Below are 16,178 nucleotides of genomic sequence, written 5' to 3' on the forward strand. Positions count from 1 at the left end.
TTAATTAGAGGTGTAACAGGCTAATACATTTTAAATTGTCTCCTTTTTAATTAGAGGTGTAACTTGCTAATACACTTCAAATTGTCTCTCTAGATTATCCTCCCTCCAACTCATCATAAAGCAGATACTATCCCTTATATAAAGCTTAGCCCCTTTAATAATCAACCCCCCACCCCCAAAATTAGTGACTATCACTAACACAAGTAAATCAAGAGATGTACATTTACTGAATTACAAGACTGCGCTGGACAAAAGCACAACATAAGCTGTGCGTCTACATGAAAATTATCTTGATCTAGAGAACACATTCTGTCTTAGAAGCATGCTGTCTGATAAAGCACTGAGGTGTTTTTTTAATAGCAAACTACTGAATATGTTGCATGCATAGCAAGTCAGAAATACTGTTTTTGAGATAAGCTACTAAATCGTATTTCAAAAGTGTATTATATTTAGCTATATATACAATTTATACATTCAACTATATATGTACTATATTTACATATTCAATTATAAATATAGTAAACATAATTGAAAATAAGTATATTAGTGTATGTCGATCTGTTTTGCTGGCATGGGCTTTTTCGAGGATTTTTTTTTGGGTGTGGGGAGCAAGCAGCAGGCGTGATTCAGAACTTACTTCCCATGTGTTTAACTAATATTCTCACACTCAGGTCTGAGAAATTTGAAAAGAATAATGCATATCACTGAAAAGCTTCAGCTGATTTAACAAGGATGTTTTAAACCTTTAAATAAGTGGGTGTTCAAAGCAAATTCCCACTTAATGTTAATTACACGATTTATTTATACAAAATTCAGGTGAGAAAACTCAAAAACTATTCTTCAACACCAGGCCTTTTTATTTTTTTATTTCATGTAGTAAAATAAACACTTGGTAAATCACTGTTGAAGACAAAGGTAAAAGTAGATTTGTCTTGTTGAAAGCTGAAAAGCAGACTTACATTCATTTTACAGCATGTAAAACAAAAACAGAACTTCTCATTCAAAACTCTGTCTTACACAAACTTTCATCTTTGCTTATTGAAAGAAGGCACCCAAATTAATTCTATATTATCAGTAAAACTAAAAACAGCCCACGAATATGTTTCCTTCATGCCTCCCTGTATACAAAACTGCTTTCAACTCCGTAAGTCTCCTAGAGCTTCTACTAAAAGTCAGCAAAAAGAGGAAGCACTGCAGACTTCTGAAAAATTTCCACATGGACCTTGAGTACTTGACCCTGTGTTCCTTCAGGTTTCTACAAGAATCTTGTTTCCTTGTGTAGGGATGTCAAATTACGTTTGTTCAATGAGCTTCTCTGAGGGTATACTGGACTGTGAATAATATAATCTGTTTGAATGCATTCAAGACCCTAATGAGAAGGTCCTCAGAAATAGCTATGTGTACACTTCTTTCCTCAACAAAGACAAATGTCCATAATATCCATTGCTAATTTGACTTTCATTCCCATGGTATCTAAATGACAGTTGAAGTGTGGGTGAAAAGACTCACTTCTAGTTTTTAAACTTCCACTTCTTATTTGACAGATGCTGAATTTTTACAACAGCATGTACCCTCTGAAACCTCTTCTTGAGTGCACTGAGCCTACACACCCTAGTGGCAGAATTTTGCATTCCACTTGTGCAGTAACCAACCCTCCTCAAAAGGGACACACCTCCCTCAAACACCAAACGAGATCTCCCTGCACAGCTGAATCAAGAAAACCTTTTGGAGACTATGGAATGCTTTTCATTAGCCCTGATTTCTTTGATCTGTTTGAATCCATCTGGGTAGCAAGAAACATGGTAAGTTTCTCTCTGGGGGTTTCAGAAACAGCTGTTTTATAGTTCTGGAATTACAGATTTCCAAGATCTCCTCTACTGTTTTTTTTTTTGTTTGTTTGTTTGTTTTTGTTAATCTAGATTTACCTTTTTGTGGATTATGTTTTCCCTTTGTCTAAGGAGGCCCTCGCACTATGAAGACAAGATAAAACTGTTCTTTAAAAATTATTACAGATCTAAAAAAAAAAACACATATGAACAGAACTTTTATAACTTAGTTATAACCGACTCCATAATCACATCACTGTTACCCTTCACTACACAACAGAAATACCCAAAATACTATAGAAGTTATGGAAAAAACTACAAATGTTTTATTGCATATGTTTACTATGCCAATAGTAGTAGGTCAAAGAAGAATCAATTGCTTAGTAGTAGCCTCTCACCTTTCAGCACAGTTACTTGATACTGAAAATATGCTCTCAGTTGATACAGTTTGTTTTTTTTTTTAATGAAAAAAGCAGCTGTCTTTTAAAACAAGAAGGCTTCTGAATAAGTCAAATTAACTAGATAAGTTATGTTTAATATGTTGGAACCATGTATACCAAAGAACAGAATATTATAGAGATAATCTCTAAATAAAGTAACAAAATAAACATACTTATTCCAACCCAGTATTTCTAGATCTCTGACAAGACAGGAGTAGTATTCTGGTGGTCGTTGTATATGCAGCTCTTCTGTGTTCTTTAAAGCAATTTCCTGTTTAAAAGAACATTAAAAACATCATTAAGGGAGATTTCAATATTTTTGCATCTATTTAGTCATGTGATTTTCACAATTCATTCAAAAATATTAAGCTTATGTAAAATTAACTGTACACTGCATTTGTTTTGTTATAGCCTCCAGCTAAAGCAGACAAAAGCTGTTTGGTAAATTACTTCAGATACTGCTAATGAAAACATCTGCAATTTAAAAAAAACACAGATGTTGACAACATAGTCTTCAGATGCAAATATCAAATGTGCCTCTTTTTCAAGCTAATAAATTTGAAGCCAAGCATCTTGTCTGAAAGAACATTTTAAAAGAAGGTTCTGTGAAGCCCACAGCTGTTTCCTGAGCATCACAGCCACAAAAGAAGACACATATATGAAATCCCCCATATTATCCTTAAGCAACTATATCCCACTTAACATAGTCAATCAAAAAATACTCAATTTCTCAGTTTTAATATGATAGGATCCCAGAAAATAAGTTCTGGTATAGACACCTATCAGGTATGTTATAAAGCCTCAAAAAAGTTTTATGAAAAAGGTAACACCAGATTATAGACAAAACAAACCATGTGTTCCACACGTTCACATTGTGCTACTTGTTCTTGAGAAGTGTGCTTTGGTTAAAATTATGCTTACAGGTCATATAAAGTGAGAGCTGTTTCCAAAGCTACAGTGATTATTCATGATGACTTCCAAGAGCACCTACCAGTGCCACTCAGTCTCAGTATAGCCTTGTGCTAAAAGATGGCCCAACAATTAAAAAAAAAAAAAAAAAAAAAAGAGAGAAAGGGGCAGGGAAAAGAAAAAAAAACAACAAGGAAACGAGAGGATAAGAAAAGCACAGCTTAACTGACATGGAAAACACTGAAATGTCACCATGAACAAGGTTTTCTTCATTATTATTAAACTGAATTCTGCACTGAGATAAACAGTGAAAGTGAAATCATAAAATGAAAAAATGGGTATTCCAACAGGATATAATGAACAATTTTTCACTATGATGACAAAGTTTTAAACTTTGAAAATAAAATAATAAAAATGTCAAGAAATTTCAAGAAAAAAATCTGTAATGCAATTAGCAAAATATTTGTTATTACAATTACTGTGACCAACTTCAAGATATCTGCTTTAGTATTTTAGATTTTTTGACACATCTTCATATAATAAGGTAAACTTTATGATTTAGTTAAGAGCTAACAAATTATTTTCTGTTGTTTGTATACACAGATAATATAGAAATTACAATAAAACAAGAAGTTATCATTTAAATAAAATAAATTTTAAATAATGCCATTATATCAATCCTTTCTCCCAAGTTTGTCCTCTACTACTTTTTTTGTGTGCTCAGGTTCACTTCATGGCATGAAACACTTTACTATTTTGAATGAATTATACTTCCTCTGCAGTGTCATTTTCCGAGGTCTTATGTATCCAGGCAAATAGTCTGGAACAACTATTGTGAAATACTCCAAAACAGCACCACGAAGACATTTTTATGTCTTATTCCAAGTGCCTTTGCCTGCTTCAGCATAATCCAGTTTGGCAGGAATTGAACCAGTACTGAAGAAAGGTATTCTTACTGTAGAGCAGTAGTAAAACACTAGAAAAGTATTTTTGTTGTTGTTTTGAATAAAACAATGTTTTATTTTTAAGTTAAGTAGGCTGTAAGCAAGTATTCTTTGCATAGAACTCTTGTATAATATTTTAGCAACAGACATGAAATGGTCAGTTTCACGCTGTTAACTGAAGACTTTGCTCCTCTTCTAAACCCAGATTAGAAACTCTTAACAGAAAATACACAGAAATCTCTGTAATATTAAAGTTTTCTACATTTATTCATCAAGTTCTCACAATGGTGAAAACACACTGAGCAATCCACTGATAGCGTGTGATCCCCTTGTACTATTATATGCCCCCTTTTTTAAAAAAAACAAAACAAAAAAACATCTGGACAACACCAAGAATTCCAAGAAAATCATTATAAAGAGGCTAGCTCTATACTGAACATATTGAGATCACTTGCCCAAATCTTATTTTTTTCTGCAACAGTCCAATTCCCAAAGAGTACAGTAGCTTAAAATCTTAAAAGGATACTTATACAAGCATTATGTGAACAGCATACATACATAATCCCCTATGAAAAAAAAAAATATATCCATCCATTAAATGGTAAACTGAAAAAAAAAATCATAGTAAAACCTAAAGCTATGAGAACAACCCTTCTCCCACATACATGTTCTGTCACTTACCAAAATAGTTTTCAGCTCCACCATAAAACTGACAAGATCTGGACAGCTGTGCAGCCTCTGGAGGAAACAGAAGAACAGAGCATCAGTGCATTTTCATCTCTTAACTTGTAATGGTAAATAATTTCCATCTAAAATTTCCATCTTCTTTTCTGGTATCATCAAGGTAAAAGAAAGAAAAAAAAAAACAACAATACAGCAATTAAAGAACAAAACTCCCAGAGCATAGGGAACTTCAGTGAAAATTTTCTGCCACCTTTGTCAAGTAATGTCACGTAACATTTATACAGTTTGTGAAGACTTCACACTTCATGTATTTACAAAGACATATATGAAGACTTCAGTCTTCATCAGTGAGAACAGAGGCTTTTGCATCACTCAGAATGGTTTTTGGTTAAGTTTTCTTTAAGAACTCTCCAGAGCCATTTGCTTTCAGATGCTGCAGAGGTTTAACGGATCCCTATCCATCTTCAAATGCAACAGATATTTACACTTCAATTTCTTCAGCTCTCTACCTTTGGTTACTCTGTAGTCACAACCCTTGTTCTACAAAGGTCAGTGAGATAGTTTCTCAACCTGCACATGTGGCAAAGATGCCTTCTTAAAAACAAAGTATTCTTCATGACTGGAGTGCTGTTGTATCCTTGCTCTAAAGTTTCATGTGGACACAGAGATTTAACTTAAATTTCTTGACTGCCTACAACAAAGAACAAGCTGGATAAATCCATAATTCATGTGATTTCTCGTCCACGTATTATGAATAGTTTATAAGGAATTCTATACATCGACATATGTAAAAAAGGAGAAGAAAATCTGTTTCTAATTGAGATGTTACAGAAAATCCCAGTAAGATTTAATCTGCAATTTATTAAAAAAAATATTATTCTATCCTAATCTTCAAAAAAAAAAAAAAAAAACACCACTGCTAAAAAATGTAAATGTAAGTATCTCCTAAATACTATCCATATCGATTCACATTAACCTGCAAATACTCAGGCATTTCAAAACAGAAAATCCTGGCTATGCAGCGAAACGAGAATTCTTTAACACTTAAAATAGGTGCATGAGTACTAGCTTTTTACAATCATTATACATACCCATTTAACAGAATCGGTTTTAAAAGTAGCATACCTGCTTTAAAATATGCCGATATCCATGCAGTATCTTCTTTAGTTGCCAGCTACACTCTATCCTAGACAAACAAAAGAAAACTGCAAAGAAAACTTTGTATTCATTTTAAATTAACAGTACATGATTTTTAGAAAGGATCAGAAAGTCTGGCGTCCAACAACATAGTTTTTTCTTTAAAAACCACAAAGGAAGTAAACAATACTTTCAAATTTCTTTGAGCACTCATATTCAAAGTTATTTAAAATTTTCAAATGTCAATACCCAAGGCCCATTAAAAATTAAGCAGACATTTACCTATAAAAACCTCTAGTCTTTGCTGAAAACAACAACATAATTCTTGCAAGCTAATATGACTTCATAAAATGTACCAATATTTAAAAATGGTATCCTGAAAATGTCAAAGTTACCTATAATGCAGTTTTAACTACCTGACCTAGAATGTAATTAAGCTGTCTAATACCACAACAGTTCAGTTTACAGCAGTCTGGCCTAGGCAGAAGCACACAATACAAAGATAAAGATGAATGCATGCCTAAATGCATGCATGTCTACACACAATCCCCTCCCAAGACCCCCAACATCACTCTGACAAACAATCCCACCACTAAGAACAGGGGTTTTAAAGTTCAGTAACAGGGTATTAACCAGAAAAAAATAAATAAGGTTAGTGCAGCTTTTTTTTAAATTCAAGTAAGTCATTGCTTTAATTTATAACTTTGCACTGAATTTTCTGTTTCCCAAATGGTGACATATAAATAGTCTGATTTAAATGAGCATTTCCCCCAAGTACATTGGTTTATATATAAATATAACCAATTAATTCCAACAGGTCTCAAACTTAATTAACAACAAAATATTTTGATGTGGGCAACACTTATTATCAGCGTTTATTAACACTGATGCTATACAATTTTGTTGCAAGGTTAAGTTGAAACCAGTAAAAATTAATTGCCAACACTCATACCGGGAAAAAAATTCTAATTCAATTTCATATCCATCACTGCTTTTATCAAAATAAGCTTGGTTTCATATCTCCTTACACTTTTTTTTCTCTGTGAAACTATCTTACCTTGCATCTTTCAGTTGATGATCTACTGGTAGCAGTATCCGGATATGGAAGTCTCTACCCTTAAAAATAAGCACTTAGTTAATAGGAAGGCAAGCAAAGAAAAATAGACACTTGATGGGAGTATTCCCCATAGTATCAACTATGAAGCAAGAAAGTTTCTCTTGTCTGACTTGCAGGAATATTATTCAGAATTTCTCCATTTAGAAAAAAAGCAGCATGAGTGACAGGTAGGAATAATCCTGTTTTTAATTCTGAAGTTGAAATACTCTTGACCTCTGCAACTCACAATACTCAGTAAGAACTCTTCAGCACATCGCATTTCATAAAGCAAAAATAATAAGCTTTAGAATAAAAACACGATCCAAATGTGGACAAAACCAAGAAATATACTTTAAGCCAAGTCATTATGAAGTATATGAAAGTCTGTCTTTGACTCAAGTAAAAGAGCAGACACTTACCACAGAAGTACTACACTAAAAAAGAACTCGGGCACTGATTCACAAAACATTTTCTACAAGGATTTAGAAACCATAAACTTAACTATGTTATGTTTCGTTGCAACTATGTTAACTACATTAATACATTTTTCTTGTTAGTGCAATCCTTATGATGCAGCCCCTAAACACCATCCACTTGTATTTTCAGTAATTATCCTGATTTGTGATCCTCCCTCTACTTTGTTACAGTATGATCAAAATAGGACTGAAAGAAAGAAGGTTTTAGAGGGTTTAACACCTCCCTGAAGTGAAGAAGACACTTATCCTAAAACTTTTATTTCAGGGCATTTCATCTCAGTGTACCTTGAATTACACGTACAGACTCTTGAGATTTGTCCAGCAGAAAGGCACAAACAACAGGTTCCCTGTTATGATAAAATGACCAGTTCTCTAATGTTTTATCTCCGCTTCACGGGAGACAGTATTGAAGGCCTTGCTAACATCCTCCTGAAGAAGGACGAGCTGAGCAGAGCAGACAGTGAGGTGGCCTGAAAGGTGGCACAAGTGCCACCAGGCAGGACTGAGTCCAGCTGGAAGCCAGGGATCAGTGATGCGCACCAGGGGTCAGTCCTGGGGCCAGCACCATTTAACCTTCGGTAGTGACCTGAAGGACAGAGCAGGGCACACTCAGCAAGTCTGCAGAGGCCAGAAAATTTGATAGAGCAATTGATACATGATGTGGTCATGCTACCATGCAGAGGGATGCGACAGGCTAGGGAAACGAGGTGATGGGAACCTCACAGACTTAACAAAGGAAAGTGACAAATCCTTTAGCAGGAGAGGATTTAAACCCATGCACCAACACATCGGGGAGGCTGACCAGCTAGAGAGGTCCCAGCAGACACCACACCGACCCTGTGCCAAAGGGACTCCTGCGCTGTGTCAGGTCAAGGAGGGCAATGCCTCCCCTCTGCTCGGCAGTGGGAGCAGCCCCTGGAGCACTGGGTCCTCAGCTGCACCCCCAGTACAAGAGGGACAGGGGCATATTGGAGCTAGTCCAGGGAAGAGCAGTGAAGGTGACTGAAGAGCCAGAAGTATCTCTCAAACAAGAAGCTGAGGGAGCTGGGACTGTTTAGACCAGGGAAGGAAAAGGATGAAATTTGCCAGTAAGTACAAACACCTGAGGAAGGAGGAGTAAGCAAAGTGCAGGCAGGCTCTTCTGAGTGATGCACACTGAAAGGATGACAGGCAGCGGGTAGAAGTTGAAATACAGGAAGTCTCACTTAAATGAAATGAAAAAAAATATTAGCAGTATAAGGGTAGTGAAATGCTGGAACAGGCTGCCTGGGAGACTGTGAAATCTCTACACTTAGGGTTACTCAGGAAACAGATGTACAAGTGCTCCAAAAAGCAAACGCAACCCGCTCCAGGACGCTGCTGGAGGACCTTCTGAGGCCTCTTCCAGCCTCATCCTCCCTGCGATCCCCATCGCCAAAAACAAATTATCTGCCTCAGAGATCTCCCCGGCACATCAACACACGCTCCCCAGACGTTAAAAGCGAGGCTTTCCTGAGGGCTGCCCGCACTGCTGCGCTCCGGAGCGTGCAAGCGTGCCGCTGCCCAGCTCCTGACTTTTATTTTCACTTCTTCCCCTCAAACCCTGCCCGAGCTTCCCGCCCGGGGCCGTGCCCGCTCTCCTCACGGCCGCCGAGCCGCGGTACCTGCGCGGTGACGAAGCCCTCGTAGGCCGTCCCGTCGCGCTTCTGAGGCAGCAGCAGCGGGCACTGCCGGAGCAGAGCCGCCGAGCCCGCCATATCGCGCCGTGTCGCCTCATATCGCCTCATATCGCCCCGTATCGCGCCGCGCCGCCGCCGCCGTTCGAACGCGGCCGCCGCCGGCAGCGCCCCGCCCCCCGCACCGCGCAGGCGCCACACGGGGAAAGGGGGGGGGGAGGGGGAATTGAGGGGAGAGGCGGCGCACGCGCCGGCGTTTGGGCGGGAAGGGCCGTTGGGGCGCTGAGGGGAGCCCGGCGCTGAGGGGGGCGGCGTCGTGGCGGAGTTAGCCCGTGGTGCCGCCCGAGACAGGCGAGGCGAGGCAGTTTGAGTTTTTTTGTACGTATTTCGAGAGATCCGAAGGCCTTGCGGACAGCTCAAGCTGTGGAGAAGTGCAGAAGGCTCAGCCAGGTGTCAGGGAGGCGGTGTTAGCGGGAGCTCGGCCGCTCCAGGCCCAGGGAAGGAGAAGTGGCTGCGGGTTTTTTCTCCGACAGCTGATAGAATCGTAGAACCATAGAATGTTCCGAGTTGGAAGGGACCCATAAGAATCGAGTCCAACTCCCGGCACCACACAGGTCTACCCCAAACTTTAGACAACGTGACTAAGTGCACAGTCCAAATGCTTCTTAAACTCCAACAGGCCTGGTGCAGAGACTGCTTCCCTGGGGAGCCTGTTCCAGTATGCGACCACCCTCTCGGTGAAGAACCCCCTCCTGATGTCCAGCCTAAACCTCCCCTGCCTCAGCTTGACACCATTCCCTCAGTCCTATCACTGGTGACTAAGGAGAAAAGATCAGCGCCTTCCCCTCCAGTCCATCTTGTGAGGAAGCTGTGGACTGCGATGAGGTCTCCCCTCAGCCACTCCACACACGTTTTCCCCTCTATGCCCTTCACCATCTTTGTTGCCCTCCTCTGGACGCTCTCCAACAGTTTTACATCCTTTCTGTACTGTGGTGCCCAGAACTGCACACAGTACTCAAGGTGAGGCTGCACCAGCTCAGAGCAGAGCGGGACAATCCCTTCCCTCAACCGACTAGCAATGCCATGCTTGATGCACCCCAGGATCCGGTTAGCCTTCCTGGCTGCCAGGGCACACTGCTGGCTTATATTCAACTTGCTGTCAACCACAACCCCCAGATCCCTCTCTGTGGGGCTGCTCTCCAGCATCTCGTTGCCCAGTCTGCATGTCAGCTGGCAGCAGCTCTCTTCCTGCAGGGCTGGGAGAGAAGTGAAAGAAGTGTTTGTACCCCTAGGTCTTGGGCCCTTACCTTGGGAGAGCTGTACGTGGGGGTAGCTTGGAAATAAATCTGTGAAAAGGGGTCATGATTTGAACTCCCTTAATTCGTACAGCATTGTAGTGGCTATTAGAAATCCTGCCACTATGTGAGGGCAAGGAATGAAGATGAGGCTTTGCTTGTTCATTTGAGATAGATGTTAAAAATTGGTTGTATTCCTTCTGTATGCTGGCAAACTGCCAGTCCTTTATGTAAATTCTCCCAATGATTTGCCTGAGCATCAGGTGTACTGCGCACAAACAGAGAGGTGGAAGCAGGATCCCAAGATTCGCCATTTAAATTCTTTGCAGTAAATGTTTTAAGAATGTGTGCTAATGAAAGGTTATAACGTATGCTGGTTAACGCAGTTTTACATTTTGCAAGTGTCACCGATCAGTTCCAGACTTTCAGCAAATTATCAGTTACTGAGAAAGATGTGTTCTAGCAGTTCAGTTCTTTGTAAGAACAAAGGGTTGCTCTGGTGGTCATTTTTTCTTCTCTTTCAGAGAACTCTGAACAATGTGTGATTCAGTCAGCAAATCAAGAAAAAAAAAAAGAAGTTTTGAGTACATGCACAAACAGGTTTTAAATACCATAACGTTAATCTGTATGCCCATAGTTTGCTCCTTAAAGCAGTTCATATCCATTTTTCTACCCAGCGTGGCTCACCTCAAGCATTTAAGTTAATGCTTCGTAGTTAATAAATAATACAAAGGATGCAATTAACTTTATTTTGATCAAAATATTTCTTGAGCTGTTTTATCTCAATATCTATTATACTAGAAGTTACCTTATTTAGTTGGAAATATGTCTATGCTTTACCAAGTGCAAAGATTTCTTAATTGCACCAAATGCAAAACTGAAGACAATTTTTTTTGTCCTTTTGGCCATGTTTATCTTAGTGTCTAACATTAAAAGAAATGTCAAGCTCCTCTAGCCAAGTGCAATTACAGATGAATATGTCTAAATAAAATAAAATATAATATCAAAACCTAAAGTTATATTAGTACAGGGATCCAGAGAGCAATTACAATCATTAACTTCCTCTGAGTATACGTTACACTTTTCTTGTAAAAAGCAGTTTAGCCTACGAGAAGCATCATGTTACTTTGATCTGGAACACAGTCCTTAGCATTTTTAAATCAGGAAAGTAACAAGATAACAGCAAGAAAGATGTATGACAGATACCCTTCTTACAGCAAAGGAGTCCTGGTTTGATCTTGCAGCCACAGGTCACCTTTGCTAATCTGATTACAATCATTATTTCCCTGAAGAATCATAAACAATATTATTTTTTTGCCCATTCAAATACAGTATTCAGCCAATTAATATTATTAGGAATAATCAAAAAAGGACTTAAGTGACAAAATATGCAGTATGAAGACCAAACACTTGAAAGCAATAATTTCTGAATATTTAATGGGCTAGGTTTTGCTAGTAAAATTATCCCACAAACAGAGACAGCAAGTATGTTCACAAAAGATAATTCATGCAAAACCACTTAGTAACCTAAGAAAATGACATGATTTCCATGAATTATTTTTAAGTTTAATTTTGTTTTATCTAATGATATTACGAAAGGCAAGAAAATAACAGTGCATTACTCTCCACATTAGTATCTCCATCATAAACCAATCAATTTTACAAGATGCAAAATTGCTAATACTGTTATTGCTGTCCTTCATCATATCTCAGTGTCATTTTATTTGTCTTGCCCCTAAGATATGACCTGTGTATATCCCCACCTTTTTCCACAAGTCCCCTGAGTGACAGAATCTCATCCTAATCCCATTTCCATTTAGATGTTACAGAAAAGCATTGTAGACCTCAGAGGGAGTAAGTAATCATAATGGAAAGATAATAATATGTTTATGAAATCTGGATTTTATAATAGCAAATTGAAAAATTACAATAGTATTTGAAGCCACTGAAGGTCGATGTTACTAAGAGTGTAAAGCTGTCAATCAAGTGTTTTCAAACTTTCACAGTTCAGGCTGTATTTTAGTACACAATTGTTTCAGAGAGCACCTCTCTGCTGCTACCTGGTGACCATGTAAATCTGGTGGCAACAGTTGTAATGATGCCTTTTTCACTGAAGTCAGAACAACTCGATAGTCTAAAAGCTATGCCAGAAGCATAAGTATCTGTATCTGATCAGAACCCACTGAGGAATGGTGAAACTTAACCAAGGTCCTAGACAAAAAACTAGTATTTAAACTCCATCCTCAGTGGACTAAGGGGTTTCCCTGTCTTGAACTTCAGTTTTTCGCTGCTTGAAAGCACAACGCAGACACGGTAGCAGCTATTGGGACTAGATTGAACTTTCTGTGACAAACCCGTCAGGCTGTGTTTGTGATTTGAAAGAGGTTTTCTTGTACATCTCCAGCTGAATGGCTGGCCCATTGTTGTAAAAGATACTTCTGTCCCTTCACCCTGTTCCTGGCCATGAATCCCCTTCTCACCTACACCCATTCCCGTTCCTGATTTCCTTGTAAACTGGATTTGTTTGCTGATCAAAAACTGATCGCTTTTTTCATGAATTTGTTTTAGGCTGGCCTGGCTTGCTGAAGCTGCAATGCAAGCACTAGAGCTGACGTGAAGAAAGCATCAGGAGGACAAATCCACAATCTGCACTATTCTCTTTGGAAATAGCGAGGTCTTAGATCAGCCACTAAGAAGAGTACAGGTAAGAACCACCAGGCTTCCCATAACACCACAGTCCTAACACGCTGCCTGTTATTGGCAGTTTGCACGTATCCCCCTTGCTTTGTTTTATGCACAAAATTTTTGCTACAAAATATTTCTAGTGATTAGTGTAGAGCTGTCCTACGTTATACTTTATTTCAGGGTATTTAAAATCATTGTACATGGTTAAGTAAGCAGTGGATATTTTAAAATGTCTTAGGTCTAGAGGGCTATCAAAGCTCAAATTCATCTTCGTACATATATACAAAATCTTGGCACTCTGTTTGGCAGATGACCCAGTGAAATGACTGATGTATAAACATTAATGCATTCACATAAATTAACTTCTGTGCATAAAGTACAGACACTTTAAGCTCAATTCCATCGTCTCGAATTATACAAATACTCCCTTTGCAGGCAGTGGCAACACCAGAAGTTGAAGCCAATCCATATGTTGTATTGATTCTAAAGACATAAGAGTATACAGTTAATCCCTTTCCAACCTTTCAGAGCACAAACTGTTGGAGATCTTCCAAGCAGCCAGATGAAAGTTGCCTTTCAGAACCAGGGAATGTATGTTGTTAGAGATTCCAAAAGATTCTGGGCCAAAATCTGGCCTTGCTTTTGTAGGTGTCAACTGAGAATATTTCAGTGGGGGTGTATATATATATGCCAATGTAAATACAAAACTGATCATTATGTTGCAAGACAGGGTCTAATGCTGATGTCCTAAGAAAATCAAATTGTAGATGAAAACATTGCATTGTACCAGCTAGAAGTTTATAACCCCCAAAATATTTGACAGACACTTCATGATAGCTTTGATCCAGTTCAGAATCCTCAGATTGCAATGTAGCTGAATCAAAGCAGCACTGAGGTTGAAGTGTTAGTAAATGACTTTGTATTCCTATTGTGTTAAGATGCATTGTTGACTTGCTATGTCCCAACCCTAGTGTCCATTGTGATCAGTGTTTTCTAGCACAATAAGATAAAAATGCTAATATTATCCAAAATGAGCATGGTCATGAAGACAGAGACATATCACTGATCATCATTTGTCTATATCTTCAAGGCTTCTTCACAGTGAGTTCAGAAAGCTTACATAATGAAAGTAAATTTTTAAGTGAAATTAAGTGTTTTTATAGATTTCAAGGTGAAATAAGGATGCAAAACAAAGGCTGTAAATTTATATGCTTCTTTAAAATCATTCTGTATTCCCCTTTTGTTGGTATGTGCAAGTATACCAAACACTAATTTTAAGAACACTAAGGTCAGAAATGTTGCGTAGTATATTACAGATGTCCTTAATTACATTTAATTCTTGAACCATTTGAAAGAGTTGCCTGAAAACTCACAGAAAATGCAGCCATTTTTCATGGATAGAAGTCTATAAATCAGGGCAAATCCATTCTGTGTCTTAGAAAGAAACTTGAATACTTACTATTCTGTCTAAATTTTGAGTTGAATGTGATCAGGGCCTTAGAAATTCATTGTATCTGCATATGTACCTTAGGAAGAAATGTAGTGTTTGTCTTTTTCAAGCCAGTATATGTGATTCGAGTGCTTTTATGGAAACCAAAAAGTTTACATTATCCACTTTATTACATTCAGATTTATAATAGTTTTAAGTAAATGCATAAGGAGAGCAGACTATAAAAGTAGGGAGAATACTGTGCAGAAATTAGAAAGAAAAAAAGAAAAATACATAATGTATGATGTAAAAAGCAACAGATAAAGAAAATTAAAAGGATTTTACTAGAGAAAAACAATTTCATTTTATTGTAAAGCTCTAAATGAATAAAATAAAGTCTTTGAATGTGAAGATGATTAAAAAGACAAAATCATTAGCTAAAGATATTTACAAGTTTAGACTTTCATTTTGATTGTAATTTTAATTAGCTGGACACTGGGGGGGATGAAAATGAAAGCCTACATCATCTACTTACTCTTTAAATTGCATTCCACCTTAATTTTCTGCTCTTCAGTTCTTAATTTTCCTCTATTTTTGTTCTAAGTAATCCGGTTATCAGAACAAAGTGATTTTCTCTCAGCCAGGTTTAACGTTCAGTGTTTGAGTCTGTGAACCAAAAGTTCACCCCACTGCTTCAATTTTTATTCTTTCAATAGCAGAAACTCTCCAGGAAACTTTTCCAGTCTTTTGTCTGTACAGCAGGGTTCTTTATGTACACATGACAGTTATGTAGCTAATAACAAAGGATTCTATTTTAAAAATAATTACATTCCATTTACACAGTTTCCCACAGAATTTACTCATAAAATGCAGGATGCACCAAAAGATTAAATGCCATTTTCCTGTTCATTAAAGCCATTTTTCTAAATGTAACTGAGTTATTTGCTTTTTTGTCTTGGAAGAACCACATACCCAAGAAGTGGTTAGAGTCAGTTTATTCTTAAACAAAAGAGCTAATTACATTTAGGGTGTGTTTGCAGCGTACATTTAACTTGCAGATTTGTATCCTAATCTCAGTATGTGGCCAGATACTCCTTTCTGAGACAGCAGTGCTGGATGCTGAGGTCATTGTTGACCTCTGACTGTCCTTTCTATGCCAAAATGGGCTTCCTCAAGTGGTTTGTCTAGGTGAAGAAACACAGTGGATCCTACTTCTGGCAAAGCCATCCAAATTGTTTTAAATACTTGATTAAAGTGATTGAAGAAGATTATGATGCCTTTTCCAAAAAACTCTGGAAACAGAAATCCAGAGCTGAGATAGGTGCTGCAGGTGTGTGAGCAAGTCTAGTTAGCATGTGAATGTCTGTCTATATGAAGGGCTCCTCACTGTTTTTGCCTTCCCCTGAACACTCTGTTGTCCAGTAACATGGGATTCTTCTGCAAGTTGACTTGTAGGACGACTTGTTTTGGCCCACAAAGAAGAGCTGTGGAAAGGGCATAAAGGGCCTATTAACACGTTAGGGTGTTAATGTGCACTGAAAATAGGTTTTACAAAAGAGGGAGCAAACCTGTATTTCAGCCCATGACCTAGCCAGATTAGCT

The 16,178-nt window shown here is 38.1% G+C and overlaps 1 protein-coding gene across 4 annotated transcripts in view; it reads right to left on the reverse strand.

Moving 5' to 3' along the window:
* Positions 1 to 9,371, reverse strand: part of FANCL (FA complementation group L) — a 36,881-nt gene extending 27,510 nt beyond the window's left edge. The window contains exons 1-5 of one of the 4 annotated variants that reach the window (XM_068675310.1): positions 9,156 to 9,313; positions 6,998 to 7,056; positions 5,929 to 5,989; positions 4,801 to 4,857; positions 2,440 to 2,537 (exon numbers count right to left, since the gene is read on the reverse strand). In XM_068675310.1, the coding sequence (XP_068531411.1) occupies positions 2,440 to 2,537; positions 4,801 to 4,857; positions 5,929 to 5,989; positions 6,998 to 7,056; positions 9,156 to 9,278 (398 nt within the window). In that variant the 5' untranslated portion in view covers positions 9,279 to 9,313. Of the gene's footprint in view, positions 1 to 2,439; positions 2,538 to 4,800; positions 4,858 to 5,928; positions 6,009 to 6,997; positions 7,057 to 9,155 lie in introns of all 4 variants that reach the window. The other 3 variants (XM_068675311.1, XM_068675312.1, XM_068675309.1) reach the window with 3 other exon arrangements.
* Positions 9,372 to 16,178: the final 6,807 nt, after the last annotated feature.

Source organism: Anas acuta, chromosome 3 (genome assembly GCF_963932015.1).
Source record: "Anas acuta chromosome 3, bAnaAcu1.1, whole genome shotgun sequence".
Classification (NCBI taxonomy): domain Eukaryota; kingdom Metazoa; phylum Chordata; class Aves; order Anseriformes; family Anatidae; genus Anas; species Anas acuta.